Source organism: Cyanistes caeruleus, chromosome 10 (genome assembly GCF_971803275.1).
Source record: "Cyanistes caeruleus chromosome 10, bCyaCae1.hap1.1, whole genome shotgun sequence".
NCBI lineage: Eukaryota > Metazoa > Chordata > Aves > Passeriformes > Paridae > Cyanistes > Cyanistes caeruleus.
Genome location: NC_141710.1, coordinates 181,237 through 204,803, shown reverse-complemented (window position 1 = coordinate 204,803; position 23,567 = coordinate 181,237). Strand labels below are relative to the sequence as shown.

Below are 23,567 nucleotides of genomic sequence, written 5' to 3'. Positions count from 1 at the left end.
CCTTTCTCAAGATGAAACCTACAGGAGAAGCTTAGGATGGGCTGTGGAGTTGGTCCTGGCAGAGGGGCAGGTACTGCCACAATATCCCTGTGTTCCTTGGAAGCTGAGCCTGGCAGGCCTGGTGTGGCATGGCAGGGCCAGGAGATGAGACTTGGGAGCACAGGACTCCTTCTGATGGGTGTAAGATGGTGGATGGCGATGGTCAGAAGGTGGCCCCGCAGTCACTCTGCAAAAGAGATGGGTCCCTGCTGGCATCCCAGAGCCACAGGTTGGCTGTGGGGGAAGAGGGCAGTGCCCCCAGTGCATCCCACCACGGCATTCCCCGAGGCCGGTACCGGGGTGTGCAGCCTAATGCCTTCCAGAAAATCAGCGATGAATGGCCAGGGAGGGTAATTCATATCAAACCCATAAAACCTTTATTAGCGTCCTAGGGGAGAAATCCGGATGTGGCTGCTTATTTATTTTGGATTTCTTTCTTTATTTTCCTTTTTTTTTTTTTTTTTTCCCTCCTATTCTTTTAACATTTTCTTCCAAAGTGATTTTTAAAGTGATAGGGTCACCTCTTTGGGATCGGCAGTAGGGCTCAGACAGGGCTGCCTGCCTGGTGGACATGTGGTCCTGGACCACTGGTAGATGCACTGGCATCCCAGGAGTCAGGCTGATCTTGGGGTCCAGCTTTGGGACCCTTCATGAGTTGATAATTATTCAGAACCGTCAGTGTTTTTAGTGAGGCTTCCCTAGTAGTAGCCGTCGACTTTCCTGGGAGCTCAGCCTCTCCCAGTCAAACTATTTCCCGATAATAAATGTAGGGTGGGTGTGTTTGTTTTGCTTTGGTTTTTTTTTTTCTCCAGTAAAGACAAAGAAGCCCTTGAGCCTGGAGTGTAACCTAAAACACGGCATTCCTGAAAAGAATTTCCTGATAATATTTTTAGCACCTGAAAAAAAAAAAAAGAAAAAAAAAAAAGCAGAGGGGGGGGAGGAGAAATGGGAAAAAAAAAAAAAAAAAAAACAGGAAAAAAAAAGGAAACTACATAGTTTTTTTTCTCCTCCACTCTTTTCGTTTTGTTTTTTTCTCATCTAGTCCTGTGACTGAAGGGAGCAGAGGAGACTGTGGGGAGCGGTCTGTGGGCAGGGAGGGGGTTCGGGTGGGTTCGCGGGGGACCCCCGGGGACCCCCCGGGGACCCCCCCACCTCTCGCGCTCCTCCCGCGCCCCGCGGGGAGCCCGCCCCGCGTCCCGCCCCGCGCGCGCCGAGCGCCCATTGGTTGGCCACACCCTTGTTATGCAAATGAGCACCAGGGGCGTGGCCGGCAGGCTGAGGGCGCTCGGGCGCGTTGGAGCTGAGAGGCCTCCGGTTCGAGCCGCGCTCCGGGCGATCGCTCCCAGCGCCCGGCTCCGGGCGGCAGCCGCCGTCCTTCCCGTGCCCCTCAGTGGGCGTCCTATCCTGCCCCGGCCCGCCTCGCCCCGCCCTGCCCGCCCCCGCCATGCTTCCGTGGCTGGTGCCCCCGTGAGAGGCGAGCGGCGTTGCCGGCGGCCATGCAGGTCCTGGCAGGCTGGGCCGTGCTGGTGGCACTAGGCGAGTGGCTGTGGGCCGGTGGGGAGGTGCCGCTGGGGGACTTCTACCCCTTCGGGCCGGCCCAGGGCGACGCCGCCACGCGGAAGCAGGACGACGGTGGCTCCGAGCTCCGGCCCCTCTCCATCCCCTTCCCCTTCTTTGGTGCGGGGCACACCGGCCTCTATGTGAGTAATTTCCACTTATTTCTGCTTATTTCCTCCTATTCGCTCCCTCTTGTTTATTTCCTTGTATTCCCTCTTTTTCCCTCCCTCTAATTCCGTCTCTTCTGTTTCTTTCTTCCTCTTCCCTTCCTCTTATTTCCTTTTTGCTGTCCTGCTTGGATGAATCCGAGTTTCCTTGGGGGCCATCAGGTGGTCCCCACTTAACTGGGAACATCAGAGGAACGGCAGTGTGCCGAGGATGATGCGGTGGGCCCTGGGCTTGGGGAGTTTGCAGGACCCCTGGCTCAGTGTGGGGGTCCCCAGTGAGGATCCTGGCCCCACTGCCTTGAGAATGCTGGGCAAAGTCCTCACCCACCGTGGGGAGCCTGGACTTAGCCCTGGTTGGAGGCTGCGTTACCTGCATACCCACACCTTGTGGCACTGGCCTGGTGACATGCTGGGGGATCCAACAGCAGGGAGCTGGATACATCTGGTGCACAAGAGCTCAGAGTTGGTGTGCTGCAGCCCTAGAATGGTAGCCCCTGGCTGGTGGCCCTTGCTGCAGGGAGGGGGTGTTGGTGGGGCTCTGAGTGTGATGTAGAATAAAGACAGCTGCACTTTGGGGTGCCCACTGGGCACATCCGATTCCCTTGCCTTTCCCTGCACCCACTGGATTGCTGGGACTACTGGTGACACACTCCCTTGCAACTCCTAAGCCACCGGGAGGGGACTGTGGCCAAAGAACTTGAGTTGTGCATAGCCCATCATGTAGCGCTGTAGCTGTGGCCAGAGAGGCAACCCCAGTGCCTCTCTGTGGCAACCCCACTCCTGTCTGTGGAGTCTTTTGGGTGGTGCTGTCTTGCGCCTAGAAGTGAAATTTGGGCTCCCCATGCCAGTTACCACCTGGCACAGTGAATCATTCAGCATCCTGATCCCATCTCCCTGGTTTGCTCTGGGCTTGATGATGACCCAGACCCAGATGGCAGAGGAGAGGGCTGAGCATTGCATTGATGGAATCCCAGAGCTGGGCTCAGGTACCATTCCACTGCCTTGGCTCAGCACAGGGGGTCCTTGGTCCTACCTGGTCATGTTTTCCCCCCGATCAAAGTGCCAGCCCTGCTGTCGGGTGGGAGGGACCTAGGCTTGGGGCTTGAGCTACCATGGAAGGATAGGGAGGGCCAGGAGAAGCCAGATGGCGTGATGGTTGTCCCATAGAGAATCCATAGTGTGGCTGTAGGTCTTGGAGGGGCTGCAGAAATCACAGGACAGTACATCCCCCTTCCCTGAGCTGAGACCCCACGGCTCTACAGGGCCAGCTTGCCTGCCCCCAGCACAGAAGTCCATGTGGCAGAGGCCTTCCTCCGCAGGGAGCTGCTGTACAGGGGGGACTGGCACAGGGCTGGGTTCACCTGGAAACCTCTATTCTCAAGGGCTGCCTCTATCCACCCCACTCCTCCTTCACAAAAACCAGCAACAACAAAAAAAGCCCTTCTTGGCTCTGGTTCTCTCCCATCTTGCTTTAATCAAGGGAAGAATGTTCCTCTGTGGACACAGTGGGGTTATGGAGGCTTTGGGAAAATAGAATCCTCTTTCCCTTAGTCACAGTAAGAACTGCCCTGTGTTCAAATGGGGGGCTATGAACCCTCCTCAGGGACTGGGAACCTTCCCTAGGGATGCACAAGGCCATCACAGCTCAGCCTCCCCATGCCTGTGTGTGCTGGCAGCTGGAGTGAAGGCTTCGGCATGGCTGCTGGGGATGCCAGCTCCCAGTCCCTTTATGGCACACGAGTGTGACACCACTGCCTGCCTGCATGCCAGAGCTGCTCTCTCCACTTGAGACCCTCTTGCCTGCACCAGGCCCCCTTTTCTGTCCTGCAGCCCAGGGGCTTGCCAGAGCCAGACTTTGCACACTGGAGAGCTTGGCTGGAGGCTGTGTTCTCCTGTGTGTCCCACGGTCGCTTGTGGGCTGGGGAACAGAGTGCCTTGGAGCTGACTGGACTGCCAGTCCACTGTGGCAGAGTGCTGGCAGGGTCACCTCCAGGGAATTTGGGAGCTTAGGGTGAAAGCATTTCCCTTTGATCCCTGCCCGCTCCAGCCTGCTCAGGCAGGTAGGGGGTATCTTCACCTTTCTCATTCCCATTGCATCCCCAAGTTAGGAGGTAGCGCTCCAGGCAGCAACATCCACTATTTCCAGTTTCCTCCCCTGGGCTGATGCTGCCTCTGCCATGTATCTGTGGGCCAGGCATTCCAGAACCCTAACTGCCCCAACTAGTTAGTGCTGAGGAACAGCTCGAAGTATCTCACCCTGGGGGTCTGGCATCCCCCACTTTAATGAGAGCAGCCTGCTGAAGCACGGGGGGCTTTGCATGGGGTGGCAGCACTTGGTCACCTGGGGATGAAGAGCCCATTGGCTCACCCGGAGTGCTGTACATGCCGGTAGATGGATTGCTGCCCAGAAAGGCTCCTCCCACCCTGGGCCAGTGCCCACATGGGCCAGTGCCTGCAGTCCCCCTGCCAGGAGGGTCTAGCCCCATGGGCTGCCTGTGAGCCATGAGACTGGGGAGCGAGCTCAGGCCCTCACCCCTGCCAAGAGCAGTGCCATGAGCTGGCCCCACACACCGGGCACTGTTTGTTTTATGCGAAGGGCTCCTGCAGTTTTTGCAGTTGTTCCCCTTCCCCTGGCCTGGAGAACAGGGCCGGGTTTGTTCTTGCAGTGGCCCACAGCCGTGCTCCAGTGAGCAGGCGGCTGGGGTGGGGGGCTGGGGGTGTTGTGGGTGCTGAGGCACGTCTCTGCTTCTAAGGACAGGAAGGGGAAGCGCTCCAATATTTGTGGAAAGGGAAGGGGGAGAGAAAGATGAAATGGAAAGCACCTCTAAAACATGGATTCCTGCTGGCACAGGAGTCAGCTGTGGCCACCCGTTTTTTTCCCTTCCTCTTTGCAGGTAAACAACAATGGGATTATCTCATTCCTGAAGGAGGTCTCCCAGTTCACGCCAGTGGCCTTCCCCATCTCCAAGGACCGGCGTGTGGTTGCAGCTTTCTGGGCAGATGTGGATAATCGGCGGGCAGGCGAAATATATTACCGAGAGAGCACCGAGCAGCCCATCTTGGAGAGAGCAAGCAGGGATATTGCCCAGTATTTCCCTGAGTTCCCAGGGTTTTCTGCACAGTGGGTCTTCATTGCAACCTGGTACCGAGTCACCTTCTTCGGAGGCAGCTCATTTTCACCAGTGAGTAACTGAGGCAAAGCAGCCACCCCAGGGGTGTGCCTTCAGTGTGATGCCAGACTTTCCACTTGTGGCACGGAGCTGTCAGCTGAGCTCAGTGGACCATGGTGGCTCTGTTACAATACCTTGTTGAGACAAAGCAACAGTGGGCTGGCAACACCAAACCCTCCTCTTTGTGCCATGTGGAGGCTTTACATCATCAGCCTTCTTAGGCAGAAGTGAGGCACCTTTTGCCTTCCAAATGTTCAATATCCGTATTTTCCCACATTTTTCTTGTTCCTCTGGGATGAGAAGCGATCTGTTCTAGCTCAGGATCACAAAAAGTTAGGATTAAAAATAATTACACTCTAATGCCCTTGCTCGCAGAGAAGGACTGGGATTTAAGGAGATCCTTTTTTGGATCCTTCCAAAAATCCTTCTTTGCTGAATGTAGTTTCTGTCACTTTATTTTATGGCTGGTTCATCATCCCTCACTGCCTTCCTCCCCTCCCTGCTGCAGGTAAACACTTTCCAGATTGTCCTCATCACGGATGGCAAGCTTTCCTTCACCATCTTTAACTATGAGTCCATCACCTGGACCACGGGTATGCACGCCAGCAGTGGGGGGGACTTTGCTGGGCTCGGTGGCATCGCGGCCCAGGTAAGTGGCGAATGTGGCCCCTGGGGTGCCTGGGTAGCACATCCACCTTGTGAGCTCGTGGCTCCTGTTTGTGTTTCTTGGAGGTAGAAAATCTCCCCCTACTTGTTTTTTTTTAATTCTTCAGAGTTCTTAAATACCTGTGTGTGCTCTGGCTCCCAAAGCTGAGACCATACAGGGGGCTTTGTTGTCCCGAAACCACAGATCTTTGCCTTGGCTGCTGCTTCATAGTCCCTTTTCCTTCCTAACCTCAGCCTTTAAGAGCAGCTGCCACAGCTAGCATAGCTTTTGCTTGTAGTTTTATTTCATCCCTGTGTGTGTTGTTGTGTGAAGGGAAAAAAACCCAACACCTACACCCACAAAAACCCCAGTACCCACTTGGATGTATGAATTTACCAACAGTAAATCAGTAAATTGATCCATGCATGGCTCCCTGCTTGCCATCCTGCAGCAGGCAGGATGTTGCAGGTGGAGAGGAAGTGAATGGGATTTGAATTCCCAGGAAGGGACTGAGCAGGCCAAGCATCCACTTCATCCTGTTGTCCTGTCATGTGGACAGGATTGAGCACTGGCCTGTGGCATATGGAAGGAGAAAATTGGTCTGAGTGGTGCCACCAGTGGTGCCACGTGACAAGGAGAGATGAGTCCAGGTGCTCCAGCTGCCTTTTCCTGTGCATTAGTGATGTCTCTTTACTCTCTGCCTTTGTCCTTCCAGGCAGGTTTTAACGCTGGTGATGGAAAGCGCTACTTCAACATCCCCGGATCCCGCACCGATGACATCGCTGACGTGGAGATGACGACAAATGTGGGTATCCCCGGGCGCTGGGTGTTCAGAATCGATGATGCCCAGGTGCAAGTGGGGGGCTGCAGCAATACAAGTAAGAGGACAGCAGTTAGGTTTACTTAACTCCCAACCCAACCCCACACTGTTCTCCAGCCCCATCTTTCCCTGCCTCAACCCCCACCTCCGCGGGGTGGAAGAGATGTCTGGAAGGGCTCTGGGGAGGGAAGGGAGGCAGCTATTGTGGGGACTGTCTTCAGTACCAGCTGTGGTTGGGGATGCCACCCTTGGTTGCCCCAGGCTGGGAACAGCCTGGGAGAGGAAATGGGAAGGGGAGGAAGAGTTCTTAGTTTAAAGAAGCCTGTGGGGAGTGATGAGGGAGGCTGGGAAGGAGGTGATGTGCACAGTTGGGCCTCTGCCAGCCCACTGCCAGTGCATGAGGGGCCAGCACCCTTGGGGGGTGCATATGTCCATCAGTCCTAGTATGTTGGGCTGACCCAAGTGGAGGGCTACTGAATGCCAGCCTGATATGTGGGTCTGGGTTGTCAGAGCCTGGTCCATGCTCCCCTCTCCAGGGCTCCTGGCACGTCCCCCACAGAGCTGTTGGTCTCCGGTTCCTCATCCCTACTTCCCCCTGGCCGTGTTTTCCCACTTGTGATCTGTGTGTCTTGCGTTATCGGTGGATTTTCTGTACGTGGGCTCTCCCGTCCCCTCTCCCTCTGCCCTGAATGATAAGTGAGGGCATGTTCATGTCCCCTAAGCCAGTGGAGCAGAACTTCTCCCCACAGCCAGGCTGCAGACCTGTGTAGCCTCTCCCCCTTGCACAGGAGGAGTAAAACTGCCCCCCCTTCCCCAGGAGAGCCCACAAGGAACAGCCCCTGCCCTGCCATCGGGCAGGCAGTCCCATGGGCTCCCCAGGCACCCCAGGGAGCTGGGGGGTGCAGGGAAAGACCCTGGCACTGGTGTGGCTGGAAAGTGGCAGGTGAGCCCTGCCAGGGTGGGGGCTGACAAAGGGTCACTGCCTGTTCCCACAGCCTCTGTCTGCCTGACACTGCGGCCCTGCCTGAACGGGGGGAAGTGTATTGAGGACTGCATCACGGGGAACCCCTCCTACACCTGCTCCTGCCTGGCCGGTTTTACTGGGAAGAGGTGCCATGTTGGTGAGCGCTCTGCTGCAGGGAGCAGGTCTTGTTCCCAGTGTCACTGCTGCATACTGGCACCCTGTTTGTTCCCATCCTGAGCTACTGTCCCCCTACCCGGGGTTTGTTTCAGATGTGGATGAGTGCCTCTCCCACCCATGTCAGAATGGAGCCACCTGCCTCAATGGTGCCGGCAGGTTCACCTGCAGGTGCCCACCAGGCTTCAGAGGCAGCAACTGTGAGATTGGTGAGCAGTGCAGCACTTAAAAAGCAGAGATCCCAGGCTTGGGGGATGCTTCTGCCTCTTGGGAGGTCTCTTCAGACCAGGGCTCCTGCAGTAGCTGCTGGGCTCTAGCAGTTTGTGACAGCCGACTTGGATTTCAACTTGCTTCAAGCAAAAGAAGCTTTTCTCTGGCCATGAGCCTTTCCTTCTGCTGACTCTTCCGAGGGCTTTGCTCAGTGCTGCTGGCAGCATTCCTCCACCACCACTCCCTTAGCCAGAAAATCTGGCAGCCAGTGCTCAAACAAGCCTTGCAGGCCCTGCTTTTGCAGGTGATGCTCTGGTCCCAAGCTCTTCAAAGCCAGGGGAGACCCTCCCAGTCCCTGGCAGTTTCCCCCGCTGCTGGCCTCTGCCTGCCAGTGGAAGTGCTGCCAAAGCATTTGGCTCCTAGCAAGCTGCCATGCCAGTGGAAAAGGCGAGAAGGGAGTTGACTTGCGGGGGAGGAAGGAAGGGAGGGAGAAATACCCAGCAAAGCACACTGACATCCAGGAGGTGTGAGGGGGATGAAAGAGCTGAGCTGCCTAAGGACAAGTTTTGGGGACAGTCATGACTGGGGACTGGACACTGTCTCCTGACAGAAGGTGCATGGGTGGCTCCAGTGTGCTCTGCCTAGGCCTGGTATCACCACATGTAGAGGATGCCATGTGCTGGTTCTGTGCCTAGGCTGATACCTGCCCTTCTTTTTCTTTTTTGTGTTCTTCTGCAGCAGAATCACCATGTGAGAACAGGGTGTGCCAGAATGGTGGGAGTTGCCAGGTGGTGAACAGGACAGCAGCATGCTTGTGCCAGTCAGGGTACACAGGGGTGGACTGCCAAACAGGTGGGTGACAGAAACAGGTATGGGGTACAGGTGGTGATGTTTCATACCTTGACAAGCTTCTTTCTCAGTCAGCTTCATTCCTGGATGTAGTTTTGGGAGGGGAATGCTTGGAATTGCCAGTGGCACCTATTTTTTCTATCACCTTCACCCTCTTGAGCATCATCCAGGCTGGGAGGCACCAGGTGAGCTGGCTGTGCCCACAGATGACCTGACCACCTTTCCTGGCCTCCCCTTGCAGAGGTGAACGAATGTGAGTCCAGCCCATGCCTGAATGGCGGGCACTGCATTGACCTGGTCGATAACTACACCTGTGTGTGCCTGGAGCCCTTTGAGGGACAGCGCTGTGAGACAGGTGCCTGTGCCCAAGGATTACCCATGGCAGGGACTGTGTCCCCCATGTTCTGCTGGCCGGCATGGCTCCTCTCCCAAACCCAGGCTCTCCTCATGCTCACTTCCTTGCTTTCCCTTTACCAGATTCATCTTCCTGTGAGGACCGGAATTGCCAGAACCGGCAGACGTGCAACTACATCCGCCCTGGCCGCTATATCTGCACCTGCTCCCCGGGTTATTATGGCAACAACTGCCAGTACGGTGCGTGAGGTTGTGCCTCGAGCAGCCTGGCATGGGAGCTGCAGTCAGGGGCAGTGGGCAGGAACGGGAAAATGGCTGCAAAGGGGCTGTGTCAGTCATAGGCACTGCTGAAACTGGTGGTCAGCATGTGCAGAGCAGCTGTGGTGCTGCCAGGAGGGAGCACCTTCCTGCGGGGCTGCTTGACCGTGCTGGGACCTCCAGCAGGATTCCCAGGACAGAGGATATTCCTCCCCCAAGCTGGACCTCTCCAGCTCAGCCTCCCCATTCCCCACAGGTGGGCCCCGCATGCCCGGCGCCTGCCTCTCCCACCCATGCCAGAACGCAGGCAGCTGTCTGGAGACTGAGCGGGGCTATGTCTGTGAGTGCCAGGAGGGCTACACTGGACAGGACTGTCAAGACCGTGAGTACCAACTGTGGGGACTCACTAGTGGGGTTCAGCATCTCAAGGGGAGCCTTCATTCACATGAGAAGGAGAAGCAGCAGCCCCAGAGAGCCTGTTCAGGGCTCTGGCATTGCGCAAAGGGTCTGTCCTGCTGGAGGAGGCTGTGCCTTAGTGTCTGAGGGCCTCAGGGCTGCTACCCACCCAAGCTTCCCCTGTGAGTGGCATCTGGCAAGGCCACTTGTCTGTCCCAGCCTGCAAGCAGGAGAGGTCCTGGGAAGCTCCTGTTTCCTCTCTTGCAGAGCTCTCTGAGGGCTGTGAGTGTCGTAATGGGGGAAGTTGTCTGGAGGGGAATGTTACCGTCTGCCAGTGCCTTCCTGGGTTCTTTGGTCTCCTCTGTGAATTCGGTAGGTGAAAGCTTCTTGCCTACAGTGTTCTTTCCCTCTGGATTGCTTGAGTCAGGCAGCCTGTGGGTCAGCAAGGAGACACTGCCTATGCCTGAGCCTAGCACAGTGCCAGGCACACACTGAATTTGAGCCTGGAAATATTGTTGCCTGGTGAGATGGCAATGCTTCCACCTCCACCACTCCCCGCTTTGAGCTGTGCCTCTCCCAGCCTCTGCCTCAGCCCAGTTCCCATGGGTGGGGAGGGAGTTTCAGCTTTGTGCACTCTCTTGCTGAAGCTCACTGAGCATCCAGGCTGGGCATCGCCATTTGCAGTGTCTGTGCCAGAGGATCTGTCCTGTCTCATTGGACCCTGCAAAGTTAGGAGACTCCTGTTGCCCTGTGGGTGTCCTCCTGCCACTGACTGAAGGAGGCTGGCACTGGCCATGTGTTTGCAGAAGTCACCACGACACCGTGCAACATGAACACACAGTGCCCGGACGGTGGGTACTGCATGGAGTATGGCGGGAGCTACCTCTGTGTCTGCCACACCAACTATGGCACCAACCACAGTAAGACTCCACGGGGATGTGGGAACAGCCCTGGGGTGGAGGGGGTGAACATGGGGTACCTTCAGCTGCAGGCAAGCTGCCCTTGTGTCCCTAGCCATATGTCCTTGGTGATGCCCTGTGTTTGGCTCTGCAGCGATGCCATCCCCCTGCGACTCAGAGCCCTGCTTGAATGGGGGGTCCTGCAAGGTTCATGATGACTCGTACGTCTGCGAGTGTCCTCAAGGCTTCCTTGGCATGCACTGCGAGAAAGGTACCTCCACAGTGCTCCCTGTGGTCCCAGCACCTGGCAGGGATTGGGAGAAGGGCTTGAACCTTTTTGGAAGATGAACAGTTACTTGCAGAGCTGGAAGGTGGTGCAGGTTTTCCCATCCCATCCTACAGAGTAGAGGGAGGGATTGAATAACTCCCTTCATGACACCCAACAGTTGGCAGCAGCAGATCCAGTTGTTTCCTGTACAACACCATCGGTGTTGGTGTTTTTATTTACATGCCACAGGTTCTACCCTTGGGAGCAGCCAGCTGTCTCCCAGCATCATGCACCTGTTGGCTGCCAAGCCCCCAGCACCTGTCCACACGGGTGTAGTTTTTGTGGTGTTACTGGACCCAGGAAGCAGTCAGGCTTCCCGCAGCGAGGGGTTGGTGGGGTGCTGGTGGGGTGCTGACCCCACTCTGGGCGCTCTCTCTGCAGTCAAGCCTCGGCTCTGCAGCACCGGGCCCTGCCGCAACGGGGGCACCTGCAGGGAGGCGGATGGCGAGTACCACTGCACCTGCCCCTACCGCTTCACCGGCAAGCACTGCGAGATCGGTACAGCCCCCCGGCCCCCATGGGGGGGAGAGGTGGCAGCTGCCCCACCAGGTTCACACCCGCCTTGTGTTCCCAGGTAAGCCGGACCCCTGTGCATTGGGGCCCTGCCAGAATGGAGGCACCTGTTTCCACTACATCGGCAAGTACAAGTGTGACTGTCCTCCAGGCTACACTGGCCGGCACTGCGAGATTGGTAGGTTTGAACAGAGTGTGCCACTACCTAGGGGGATGATGGGCCTAGCTGTCAGGAACTCTCTGCTTGCTTTAAGCCCCCTTCCCTGCAACTCTTCCTTGTGCCTTGCTGGAAGGGGAAGGGGGTTTCATTCCTTGCTCTGCTGTTCCTCCAGTGCCCTCCCCTTGCTTTCTTAGCCCCTGTGAGAATGGGGCTACCTGTGAGGACCTCAGTGGGGGCTATGCTTGCACCTGCTCCTTGGGCTATGTAGGAAAGCACTGCCAGTTTGGTAAGGGCCTTGTGCTTCCCCTGCCACCTGGCGACTTGGGGTGCATCTGTCAGCCCCATTCATCCCCTGTCTCTCCACAGAGGTCGACTGTGGCATCCCCAGTGAGGTGAAGCATGCCCAGGCTTCTTTCAACTCCACCAAGGTGGGCTCACTGGCTGAATACCAGTGTGAACTGGGCTACATCCTCAGCCAGCACAACCATCCCCGTGTCTGCCATGTGCCAGGTGTCTGGAGTGACCCCCCCGAATGTGATGGTGAGAGTGCTGGGGAGTGGGCAAGCCCTGGAGCCCAGTGGCCTGTGGTTACAACCATGGTTTGGTGACCCCAGGATATGTACTGCTGTTGTCTGCTGCCTTCCCCTCAGGGATCCCTGTCCTGTGCTCATGTCTCTTGCTTTGTCTCTCCCTTGCTCAAATGCCTGTAGAGATTGATGAGTGCCAGTCGCAGCCCTGCCTGAATGGTGGCCAGTGCAAGGATCGTGTCTCTGCCTTCCTGTGCTTGTGTGAGCCAGGTTACACCGGCTACCACTGCGAGTTGGGTAAGAGACCATACCAGGAATACTCCAGGGCTGTCACAATCCCTTCCTCGCCCTCCAGCCCTTGCCAGCTGGCCAGCCCCAGGGGATTGCCAGCTCCATCGAAAGGAGCTGGGTTACCAGGAGTTGTGTGTGTTTGGATTTGCCTGAGGCAAGGGCTTCTCTCCTGGGACTCCCAGCCAACTGTAGGGTTTTCCACCAGGGAAACACTGCTCCTAGTTGGAGACAACGGGCAGCATGGAATGTGGTGGGACTCTGACAGGTTGCTCCAGCCCAGTTCCATGGGATCTGGCAGAGGACAGTGGTAGGAGAAGGTGGGCTGTTGGAAGATAGACGAGGGGACATGACACATGACACAGGCACCCTATGGGATGGATATCTTGACATAGCCTCACACTGCCGGTTGTGTCCCCAGGTGTCCCTGAAGGAATGTCCCCATACCATGTGCTTCAGGGGCAGGCCTGAGGCAGTGGGCATCCAGGAGCAGGGATGTTCTTGGCCACTGGGCTTGGGGAAGCAAATGACATGGGAAGGGTCCATGCCCTGTGGGAGAAGTGCTGCCTCTCCAAGCCCCTGTCCCGAGCACTCTCTGTGCTGAGCTGGCACCTTTTTTCCTGCTGGACCCCAGATGTTGACGAGTGCCAGTCAGAGCCCTGCAAGAACAGCGGGACCTGCCAAGACCTCCCTGGGTCCTTTGCTTGCTACTGTCCCGAGGGCTTCCTGGGGACCCAGTGTGAGACAGGTAGGAGTTCTACCTTCCTGGGTCAGTGTGAGGCTGGACTGTGAGCACCAGGACACTGCTAGGGCTGGCACCATGCCAGGTGGCTGGTCACTGTCTTGGGCACCTTGACCCCAAGCCATCACCTGGTTGCTCACTGATGCACCTCCTTGTCTGTAGTTTTGGGGGCAGAGCTGAAACTCCTCTGATGGGGAGGGAGCAAGCAATGACGTGTCCACCACTGATGGACTCCCTTTCCAAGGTGTTCACCCGTTCCAGGGGATGTGGGCACCATGGTGCACGGTGGGGGATTCAGTGTCCAGCCCAGCTGTGCCAAGCCCTGGGCTATGCATCTGCCCTGCTGCCCCCTCGAGGGTCTGTCACTGTTGCTCATTCATGGAAGCTGGAAGCTGGCTGCTGGCACGCTCACTGCCAGCCTTCTCCCACCTCCAGAAGTGGATGCCTGTGAGTCAGACCCTTGCCGAAATGGAGGGGAGTGTGAGAGCTACGGGGGCTCCTACCTCTGTGTGTGCCCAGAGGGTTTCTTCGGCTACCACTGTGAGACAGGTGAGACAGACAGGGCAGCACAGGGTGGGCCTGGGGTCAGTGGCACTGCTGACACTGCCAAACCTGGCACCTCTCCCACAGCCAGTGACCCGTGCTTCTCCAGCCCCTGTGGGAGCAGAGGCTACTGCCTGCCCAGCAATGGCACCCACAGCTGCACCTGCAAAGTCAGCTACACAGGCAAGAACTGCGAAAAAGGTAAAGGCCCTCAGCAGTGGCACCAGGACAGGATGTGGGGCTTGATGCCAGCCTGGCAGTGCCCACCGCCCATGAGGGGCTCAACACCATCTGGGACCAGCAGCATTCCTTGAGGCGGGCAGGGCTGGAGGCTTGCCTTTTGTGGGGGGCAGCCCATGCCCCACTAATGCCATGGGTGGGTGCTAGCACACGGAGTCGCTGCCGCAGGTGCTGAGCTTGGCACCAGGACATGGGGCACAGATTTCCCCTGCAGCAACGGCAATCCCTCGGATGCCCTCAGGAGGGGAGGCAGAGGTGTCTGAGGGAAACCTCTCGGCACTGGCTTCTCCTGAACCACTCACCCCATCCTGCAGTGGCAAGTGCTTGGCCACCAGTGATACCAGGGAGTGCTCCTGGTGCCCTGGGTCCTCCTGTGCCCACTGGGACAGGGATGGCATACAACCAGAGAGCCCCTCCTAGGTGTGGCAAGTGTGCCAAGTGAGGACCTTGTCCTCTTATCGCTGCTGTTCTGCCACTTGCTGACAGGGTCTGTTCTCTAAAGATTCATGGCATTACCTCTCCCCTTTGCTTTTGCACACACCGTGAAGAATTGCTGCCACCAACCTCATTAAAGGTGGAAAGGGTGGAGGACACTGGTGTGTTGATTTCTTGGCACCCACCTGAGGACGCAGCTGCCAGGCAACTCATTGACGGCTACGCCGTGACGTACGTATCCCTCGACGGCTCTTACCGCAGGACAGATTTTGTGGACCGAAGTCGTTCTGCCCACCAATTGCGGGCACTAACCTCCGGCAGAGCCTACAATATTTCTGTCTTTTCAGTCAAACGCAACGTGAACAACAAGAATGATATCAGCAGGCCCGTCATGCTCACCACGCGCACTAGTGAGTAGCGTCCCCAGGGGGATCACGGTCGTGAGCGTGCGCAGCCCCTGCAGGTGCCAGGGTTTGTGCTGCCGCTCCCAGCCTGCCACAAGCTCCAGCATGGTATCAAACCTGGCAGGTTTGCTGGTGCAGATCCTAAAATCCAGCTGGGGGCCTCTGGAAAGTGCTTGACACAGAGAATTGCTGTTTTCTTTGCTGTGAGTAAAAGGCCTGACACCCTGTGGCTCACCCTGTCCAGGAGCTTGCAGTGGGGATTTCTTCTGAACCCTGTTCATTGAGGCCAGGCTGTTCTACTCCTTGTCACTGTGCCCTGGATAGTATGAGGGACCCCCATGCAAGGCAGGCAGCAGGGCTTCTGCAATCCTGTGGACCAGTCATACTGCCATACTGCTGGGCTTGGTGTGAGAACTTGCCAGCAAGGGCAGAGGCTGTCAGGGACCTCTGCTCCATGGGCAGAGGAAGGGGCACAGTGATGCCTCTGGGGCATGGATAGGCAGAGCAGCTTCAATCCCACTTTCTAGGGCAGGCAGGTGTGAAAATCAAATGCAAACAGGATGGAGCCAATTAGACGTAGGAAAGATGGCCTCTGAGGAGAGGAGAGTGGTGGTGCCCATAAGCCACAACCTCCACAGCAGGCTGAGACCAAGTGAAGCCCAGGGGAGGAAACGGCAGCATAACGCTGGGCACAGCATCTCATGAGGCCTCAAGCCATGGCTGGATGCTGGGGTCAGAATGGCCACCTGAAGTGTGCCATGGACTAGTGGCTGTCACTAGGGCTCAGTTTGGAGCCGGTCCTGTTTAACATATTTACTGATGGTCTGGACCTAGGGATTTTGTGTACAACACCGAATTGGATTGGGGTGTTGATCTGCTTGAGGGTAGGAAGGCTCTGCAGAGAGACCTTGGCACACTCAATCAAAGGGCTGAGGATAACTGCATAATGTTCAGTAAGGCCAAGTGTTGAGTCCTGTACTTGGGTCACAGCACCCCCCTGCAGCTCCAGGCTGGGGGAGGAGTGGGTCAAGAGTTCTTTAACAGAAAGGGACTAGAGGGTGCTGTTTGACAGCTGGCTGAACATGAGTCAACAGCATGCCCAAATGGCTAAGAAGGCCAATGGCATCTTGACCTTTATCAAGAGCAGCATGGCCAGTAGGACTAGGGAAGTGATCATCCCTCTGCACTTGGCATTGTTGAGGCTGCAGTGCACTCAGTTCCGGGCCCCTCACTTTAAAAAGGACATTGAGATACTGGAGCATGTCCAGAGAAGGGCAACAAGGCTCGTCAAGGGTCTAGAAAATATATCTTAGAAGGAACAGCTGAGAGAGCTGGGTTTCTTTGGCCTTGAGAAGAGGAGGCTCAGGGGGACCTCATTGCTCTCCAAAACTCCCAGACAGGAGGTTGTAGAGCGGTGGAGGCTGGTTTCTTCTGCAGAGAGAGAACAAGAGGAAATGGCCTAAAGTCAAGACAGGGGATTCACATTAGATACTAGTAAATTTTTTTTTCACTCTTTGGGTGGTCAAACATTGGAATAGGATGTCCAGGGAGGTGGTAGAGTCACCATCCCTGGAGCTGTTCAGGAGGCATCTGGATCTGGTGCTGGGTGAGGTGGTTTAGGGGTTATAGTGACAGTGCTGGGAGGATGGTTGGACTGGATGATCTCCTAGGTGTCTTCCAACCTTGATTCTATGGTTAGGGCCAGGCCCAGGCACTACAGCCCCTTTGGAGCTGTGGTAGGGGGCTGGGGCAGAGGACACAGCCTTGGGGGTGCTTTGAGTAGCACAAGGCCCTGTGGGTGGGCAGACAGTTGTGCCTTCCACCTGCCTGGAGGCTTTAAGGACAGGAGACCTCACAGTTCAGTGGGAACAGCACTGAGCTGTTCCACTGGGGAAGGTGATCCAGAGGTGCCAGCAGGACTGCCCTTGTGGGCACAGGGGGAAGGGATGAGGCAACCCATGATGACTGCAGTCCTCTGTTTGCTCCGGCCAGGACCGCGTCCGGTGGAAGGCTTTGAGATCACAAATGTGACTGCCAGTGCCATCACGGTGCAATGGGCTCTCCACCAACTCCAGCATTCCACTGTCAGTAGGGTGAGGGTCTCCATCCGCCAGATGGGGGACCTGGCAGGCCGCACCGTGGAGCTGAACAGCAGCGTGGCCAAGTACACCTTCCTGTGAGTGGGATCCTGGTGGGTGCCAGGGCACTGGCTCCCTCAGGTTGCCCTGCTTACCCCTTCCCACCCTATCTTTTCCCTCCACAGGGACCTGCAGCCAGGAGAGAGATATATCATCCATGTCACAACGCTGAGTGGCCTGGGAGTAGAAGACCACCCCTCAGAGAGCCTGGCCACAGCCCCTTTTCATGTGTGGACAAGTGAGTGAGGTTGCCTTTGCCATCCCAGCTTGGCAGGTACCGGGGCTTGTGGGGAGGGAGAGGTGTGGGAGCTGCCAGACTATCTGGCCAGCACAGCAGGTAGGAGGTGTGCAGGCAAGCCTGGAGTGGCCAGGAAAGACACTTGACATGTCATCCCCTGCCAAATGTTGTTCAGTCTCTGAGACCAGCATGAGCCCAGCCCCATGCATGGGCCTGATTCATCCCCTGCTCTCTGGCAGTCAGAAGGCAAGGGCTGACCTGGGTACCTGGGTGCAGTGATGCTTTGTCTTTGCAAGGACCTAGTGTTGAGCATCCTCTCACTGTGCATATGGCTGGAGGAAGCTTGGGGTAGGTCTGGGCAGTGCCAGGCAAGCTGAAACCCTGGCACACTTGTTAGGTGGTGTGAGCAAGTCTTTCAGGGACACCAGCTCTGACCACTTTCCTTCCCATCCTGTCTCCACCACAGGGCCTCTCCCCCCACAAAACCTCACTGCCTCCCGTGTCACCGCCACCTCTGTGTCCATGGCGTGGGAGCAGCCGCCCATTGGCACCATGGAGGGGTACATCATCAATGTCACCACTGCTCAGAGCGTCAAGAGCCGCTACGTGCCTAATGGGAAACTCGTGTCCTACACGGTGCGGGACCTGCTGCCTGGGCAGCGGTACCAGCTGTCCTTGACAGCTGTGCAGAACACAGAGCAAGGCCAGGTGCACAGCGAGCCCATCCACCTCTACATCAGCACCTGTAAGTGCTCCCGGGGCTCTGCTGGATTGCTGCAGCACAAGGGAGGCCATGGGATGAAAGGGAAGTAGGGTAGGGGGTGGAAACCAGTTGGCCGACAGAGTGATGAGCCCTTGCTGCCCCAGCATTGGGTGTCTGCACCAGGCTGTGGGGACAAGACACAGGTCCACTGGAATGGGAGGTGGGGCGTTGTAGGGTTAGTGAAGGGCAGATGCAGAGCTCCAGCTTGGTGGTGGACACTTGCATCCCTGGTGTGTGGAGAGTGTCTGTGTGTCACCTGGGGATGATGGGATGGGATGATGGGACTGGCTGGGAGGTTGGTTGCTGGCTCACACTACCTCCATTAAGCCTCATCCTTTGATCTGCAGTGCAGAGGGATGGGGCTCCAGACAGACGGTGGAGCCAAGCTGGGCACCCCCGGGTTCTTCGAAACAGGCTGCCCCCAGCTTTCCTGCCTGAGCTCCGCCTGCTGGCAGATCATGACACAGCTGAGGAGCCCTCGCCAGCCCCCAGGTAGCAGCCCCCACTGCTTCAGCACTCCTGGCTCTTCCTCTTGGCCCAAGCACTAGGCTGAGCCAGTACCTTTAACCAGCTTCCATACCCAGGAGTGTGCAGATCAAGGGTCAAGCCATGCTCCTGCTGGTGTGCAGTCTCTTGCCCATCCACTGGGGTTCTCAGCCAGGCAGGCACCTTACCCTTGAGAGCAGCTCCTCCATGGGACTTGCACAGAGCTTGATGCCAGTGAATGCTTTATGCTGATGCCATGAGCCCCAGCACATGGAGCCTGGGGAAACTGCAGTGCCCCCTACCCTTGTGGTTGTCCTGTCCCAGGTTCACAGAGCTGGTGGATGGCAGAGGGAGGATCAGCGCCAGGTTTGGCACTGCACCTGGAAAATCCCTCACTATGAAGACACGTAAGTGCTCCTGTGCCTTTGTGTCCTGCTTCTGTCATCCAGTACCACCTCCCTGCAAGCTGAGGTGGCAGCCAGGCAGGCTGCTGTAGGGCTGGGGGAGCTATAGAGGAGGGTGGAGCCCTCTCATCTGGCCCTGGGCAGGCAAACATCTGCTGTGCTTGTTAGACCCCTGCCCAAGGAGAGGGGTGAGTGGCAGGGGGAGCCCAGAGAAGGACCCTCGCTGATGGGAAGCGATGGTGACTGTGGCACTGGTGCTCTTCTTCCCTGCCAGCAGCAGCAGGGGCCTGAGCAATGGCTCCATAGCCCTTCAGTGTGGCCCCTCCCTGCCCAGCAGCCTCAGCCCCCAACTGTCAAAGAGACCTCACACTCAAAGAGGGTGCCTGGGTGAGAAACCCCTCATTAGTCCAGACCTAGCCCCCATTTTCCATCCCCAGAAGACCAGGGATGGAAGTGCCAACCCAAGATACCCTAGAGCACCAGCAAACCCCACACCATGGGGTAGGGAAGGGGCCTGGCAAACCTGAGGACAGGCAGCCCTTGGCCTCACTGCATGTTCTGGTTCTTCCTCTGCCTCCCCAGGACTCTGTGTCCCAGACCTTTCCAGGAGGAGTGAGAGTGTCACCCCAATTCTGGGGATGCCAGCTGGGAAGGGCTATAGCACTGCCTCAGGCCTGACCAGTGCTCCAAAGCTGCAGGCAGGCTGGATCCCCCTGGAGGGGGGTGCCTTTGGATCTGGCTCTGGCCCGGAAAGTGACATTCAATCCTCTCATTGTCTAGAGACAGAGGCTCCAGTGAAGCTGGAGAACACAGAGGTGTCCAGCTGGGACAGTCTGGCACTGCAGCTGCATGAGGCAAAGAGCAAGAGTAAGTCCCAGGGGTGACCCACAGCAGCAGGAACCCAGCCCTGGCAATGTGCTCAGCACCAGCCTGCTCTCCTTGGAGGCATGGCAGGCCCACCTGCTCTTCCTGGGAGCACCCTGGCAATGCCAGGGGCTTGGCAGGGCCGAGCTGTGACCCCGGGGTCTGATGGTCAAGCGTGTTTTGCAGGAGAGGGGCAGAACTGCTCCAAGAATCCCTGCAGGAATGGAGGCACCTGTACCAGAGATGACGAGTCCTTCCACTGTGCCTGTCGCCCAGGGTTCAAGGGCCGGGTCTGCCAGCTGGGTGAGTGCCAGGCTGTGCCAGAGGGTCAAGCTCCCTCCTGTAGTGCCAGGCTGGTGGCTGTCCTTGTCACAGGTCCCCTAGGATGTAGGTCACTGAGCACACCCTGCCAGCACCCACAATGCCCAGGCTTTGCTAGAGATCTGTGTCATGCTGGTAGCTGAGAGAGGGGCTGGGCTCTGCTCTTAGTTTGAGGAGGTATGAGTGCAGTGCCCTGCTCCTGGCTGAGCTCTCTGCCTCTGCCTGGCAAGCCAGGCCCCTGCCTTACTCAGAGAGTTACATAGGCAGTGTGAGGCTGGGGGCTCTGCTTCTACTGCTGGGCTAGCTCTGTTGAGGCCAGGCCTCCAGCATGGCCAAGAAGCCAGGGGGACCTCACCAGACCCTTGCCACAAGGCACAGGCAGGCAGGGCCAGGGATGGGCTCAGTGATAGCTCCCCTCTCCTATTCCCCAAGCAGCCTGCAAGAAGGTGCCACACTCATGCACGCGGCTGTACTCGGAAACCAGGTCATTCCCAGTGTGGGAAGGAGGCACCTGCCACTATCTGTGAGTACTGCCTGCAGGTTATGCTCCCCCCTTCCCCTTGTGCTCTGAGCTGGAGATGTCTCCCTACAGCTCAGCTTTGGGGAAGGGAAAGCGAGCACAAGGCTGTCTCCAACCCCAGCTGGCAGTTGCCCCCTCCCCAGCACAGGCTGAGCAGCCTGGCACACCCCTGTGGCTGCCCCCAGCTGTACATCAGGGCAGGGTGTTGCTGAAGGGACAGCTCCATACTGGAGTTACCCACCCACATGGCAGCAAGGTTGGATTTGGTGTTTGTGTGACCCCCAAAGAGCAGCAGATCCCATCCAGCTCCTGGCTGCCTCTCCATCTGCGAGTAGAGGGCTGGGGGAGCCCTGGTGCAGTGCCAGGGTATGGGGGGTACTGCTCTGCCCCTGGTCTGTCTGTGATGGAGGCACAAAGGCCTGGCTGGGATCAGTCCTCCAGCACAAGCCAGCTGAGCACCATTTCTGCCAAGGTTGGCTACTGCAGCCTGGAAGGAAATAGGGGAAATAGTGGGGGGAAATAGGGGAAATACCCAGACTTCCCCTTCACTCTCATCAAAGCACATCTCTCCCTTTTGTTCCTTACACTCATGTCTCCACTGTGTGTGTGTAGGTTCAGGAGAGTATACAAGGTATACCAGGACATCTGCTACAAGGAGAGCTGTGAAAGCACCAGTTCCAAGAGGACGAGCAGCAGGTACAGCACGCAGCAACACACTGAATGTGCCAGTCTTCCTGTGATCCTGGACAGGAGGATGTGGCTGGCTGGTGTACCCCAGCATGCATGGGGACACCCAGGCTGGGGGTGGGCTGGTAGAGGGGTACATGACCAAGGCTTGGATGCCAGTGCCATGTGCTTGCCTGTGAGCAATGGCTCACAGGGGCTGATGGTGTTCTCCCTTCTCTTCCAGAAAGCCAAGCAACAGTCACACACTGAAGAAGCCATAGAAGTAAGTACCTGCTCCAGCTCTCCTCAGATGCAGCCAGGGGCAGTTCTCATGCACGGAGTTGGGGAGATGGTGCAGGCCAGAGCACAACCCTGGCTCATGCCACCATGTTGAGGGGGTGTGAGGGCTTATGGTTTATGGCTGTGGATGAGGTAGAGAAGCAGGAGGCAATGCTTTGATTACCATGAACATTACCATTACCAGCTCCATGGACAAGAGATTCTTGCACAGAAAGGGCCAGGCAAAGGCTGGAGTCCTGGAGACAGCAGGTCCCCTTTTCTCAGCACAAGACTGGTGCACAGGGTGGGAAGAGGCCAGCTGTGGGTCATCTGGCAGACTCTGCACACCAGCTCATTTTACTCCTGCTCCTCCACAGGGTTTAAAGCAGTAGAAGCTTCATCTTTCCACATCTGAGGGTTTTTTGAACACCAGGAAGATCAGATCTGCTCACTGGTTGAACACAGCAGGGGAGCCTTCCTGCCTGGTGTCAACCTCTCCCTCTCCTCCAGCCCATTAGGGACACGCAGCTGGATCAGCATACTGAGTAGTGCTCCCTTTCCCCCCACTGGCCCAGCACTGCCTTTGCTGGCCCCCTCTCTCTCTCTCCCCTGAGGAGCTGAGCACCAGTGCCCCTTGAGGGGGCCAGCCCTGCTCAGCACCCCCAGCCACTCTGCACAAGCAATGGGCTCCCTGCTTCACTCAGGGATCAGCCCAGCTCCTTGACAACAGCATCTGCACCAATCTATTTTCGTAATCCAAGGTTATAAATTACCTATAACCCTCAAATAAAACAGTTTCATGCAGACCAAAATGCCTTAGCCATCACCTGAAATCTGGCCCCCAAAAATATGCTCTGAGGAGCAGCCTCTGTAGATGAATTAGAAATAGTGAGCAGCTCCAAGTGGTGGTGAGGTGAGCATGGGCAGTAGAGGAGCACTCCCGTTTCCTCTGCACTAGCAGGGGAAACTGAGGCAGCTTCTACTGCCTGCTTTTTTTTTCTTTGCTTTGTAAACAAGACCTGTTTTTAACCAAATTTCCAGCTCAGAAACCAATAGAGCACCTAAAAATAATTTTAAATGTGATCTGTAGGGTGAAGTCTGTCAGCTGAGGTGTGCCAGTACCACCACACTTGTAGTTGCCTCCACAGCAGTGCAGGGCACAGCAGAGGCTTGGGGAGGAAGCCAGCCCCATATGCCATCCCCTTGCACTGTACCTGGAGTTTGCCTTCCCTGTGGCACCAGTGCTGAAGGGTTATGTGGAGGAGAGGACCAGCACCCAGCACTGTGGCAGGGCAGGCAAGGAAAGAAAAAGTGTAGCTTAGAAACATTCCTAGTTTTTGTGAGTTTGTATGACAACACTAGTTAAATATAGATTTGTGTATTAACATACACAGTGTATATTATAAATTAACACATACCAGAGATATATCGCAGTTATGGTATAGAGCATCATGTCCCCCAGCAGAGTGGGATTATTCTGGTGGGGAGGCATCACAGAGCTCTGTTGCTCAGCCATGTCTCAAGCAGCAGCATGGAAGATGCTCTCAGAGCAGGACAGGCCCAGGAGTTCCAGTGCTCCTGTGACTACCCTCTGCCTCCCTGGAGTGCTGTAACAGTGCTCAGCATGCAGGCACAGCTGCAGAGGCAGGGACAATGTGAAGCCACGACCAGCTGGCCAACGTGCTGCTCCCCTCCTGCACCAGCTCTAGCTTAGCTCCCACAGGACAGACATGCCTTGTTTTCCTCCAAGGCTGCCTGGTCCTGTTCCAGCTGCCTGGCAGGCACAGCAGCTCTGCCTTCCCAGGGCAGGAGAAGCCAGCCCTCCCTACCAGGAAGAGCAGGGCAAGGGGAAACCCAGACAGGAGGGTCTGAAAATATTGAACCCCTGCTCTGTCAGCCACAAGATCAGCACTAATATGGACTGTAGAGGTGGAGGTGGCCTTGCCATGGGACGATTCTGTTTCCACAAGACCTGTCCCCACAGCAGCAGGAAGCCTGGTCCCTGCCAGCCAGCAGAGCAGCCCACAGCCTCCTGTCCCACAGCTGGCCCAGTATGTAATGCAGCCAGAAGGTTTTAACCTAGTCTTGGAAATAAATTAGGGGGTTTCATTCGAATTTTTTTTTTTTTATAAATAAATAAATAAATAAATATAAACACTTTATGGAAACTGGGTTTTTTTGAAGTAGTTAGTCAAGGAGGAAGAA

General features: G+C 56.7%; 1 protein-coding gene across 14 annotated transcripts; it reads left to right on the top strand.

The window, feature by feature from the left end:
• Positions 1–1,278: 1,278 nt before the first annotated feature.
• Positions 1,279–23,522, top strand: SNED1 (sushi, nidogen and EGF like domains 1). Of its 14 annotated transcripts, none has more exons than XM_086844571.1 (33): positions 1,279–1,739; positions 4,658–4,945; positions 5,442–5,582; positions 6,295–6,457; positions 7,395–7,520; positions 7,633–7,746; positions 8,489–8,599; positions 8,838–8,951; positions 9,074–9,190; positions 9,465–9,590; positions 9,872–9,976; positions 10,411–10,524; positions 10,658–10,774; positions 11,213–11,329; positions 11,406–11,522; positions 11,677–11,790; positions 11,871–12,044; positions 12,215–12,328; positions 12,954–13,067; positions 13,497–13,610; positions 13,692–13,805; positions 14,393–14,689; positions 16,676–16,859; positions 16,947–17,059; positions 17,526–17,804; positions 18,170–18,314; positions 18,633–18,715; positions 19,493–19,579; positions 19,763–19,879; positions 20,333–20,420; positions 21,030–21,113; positions 21,328–21,366; positions 21,740–23,522. In XM_086844571.1, the coding sequence occupies exons 1-32, from the start codon at positions 1,536–1,538 to the stop codon at positions 21,362–21,364; spliced, it is 4,332 nt and encodes a 1,443-aa protein (XP_086700697.1). In that variant the 5' UTR covers positions 1,279–1,535; the 3' UTR covers positions 21,365–21,366; positions 21,740–23,522. The 14 variants fall into 14 exon arrangements, with proteins under 14 accessions (XP_086700697.1, XP_023789081.2, XP_086700702.1 ...); XM_023933313.2 differs by having other exon boundaries at positions 8,486–8,599; XM_086844576.1 differs by lacking the exon at positions 11,677–11,790.
• Positions 23,523–23,567: the final 45 nt, after the last annotated feature.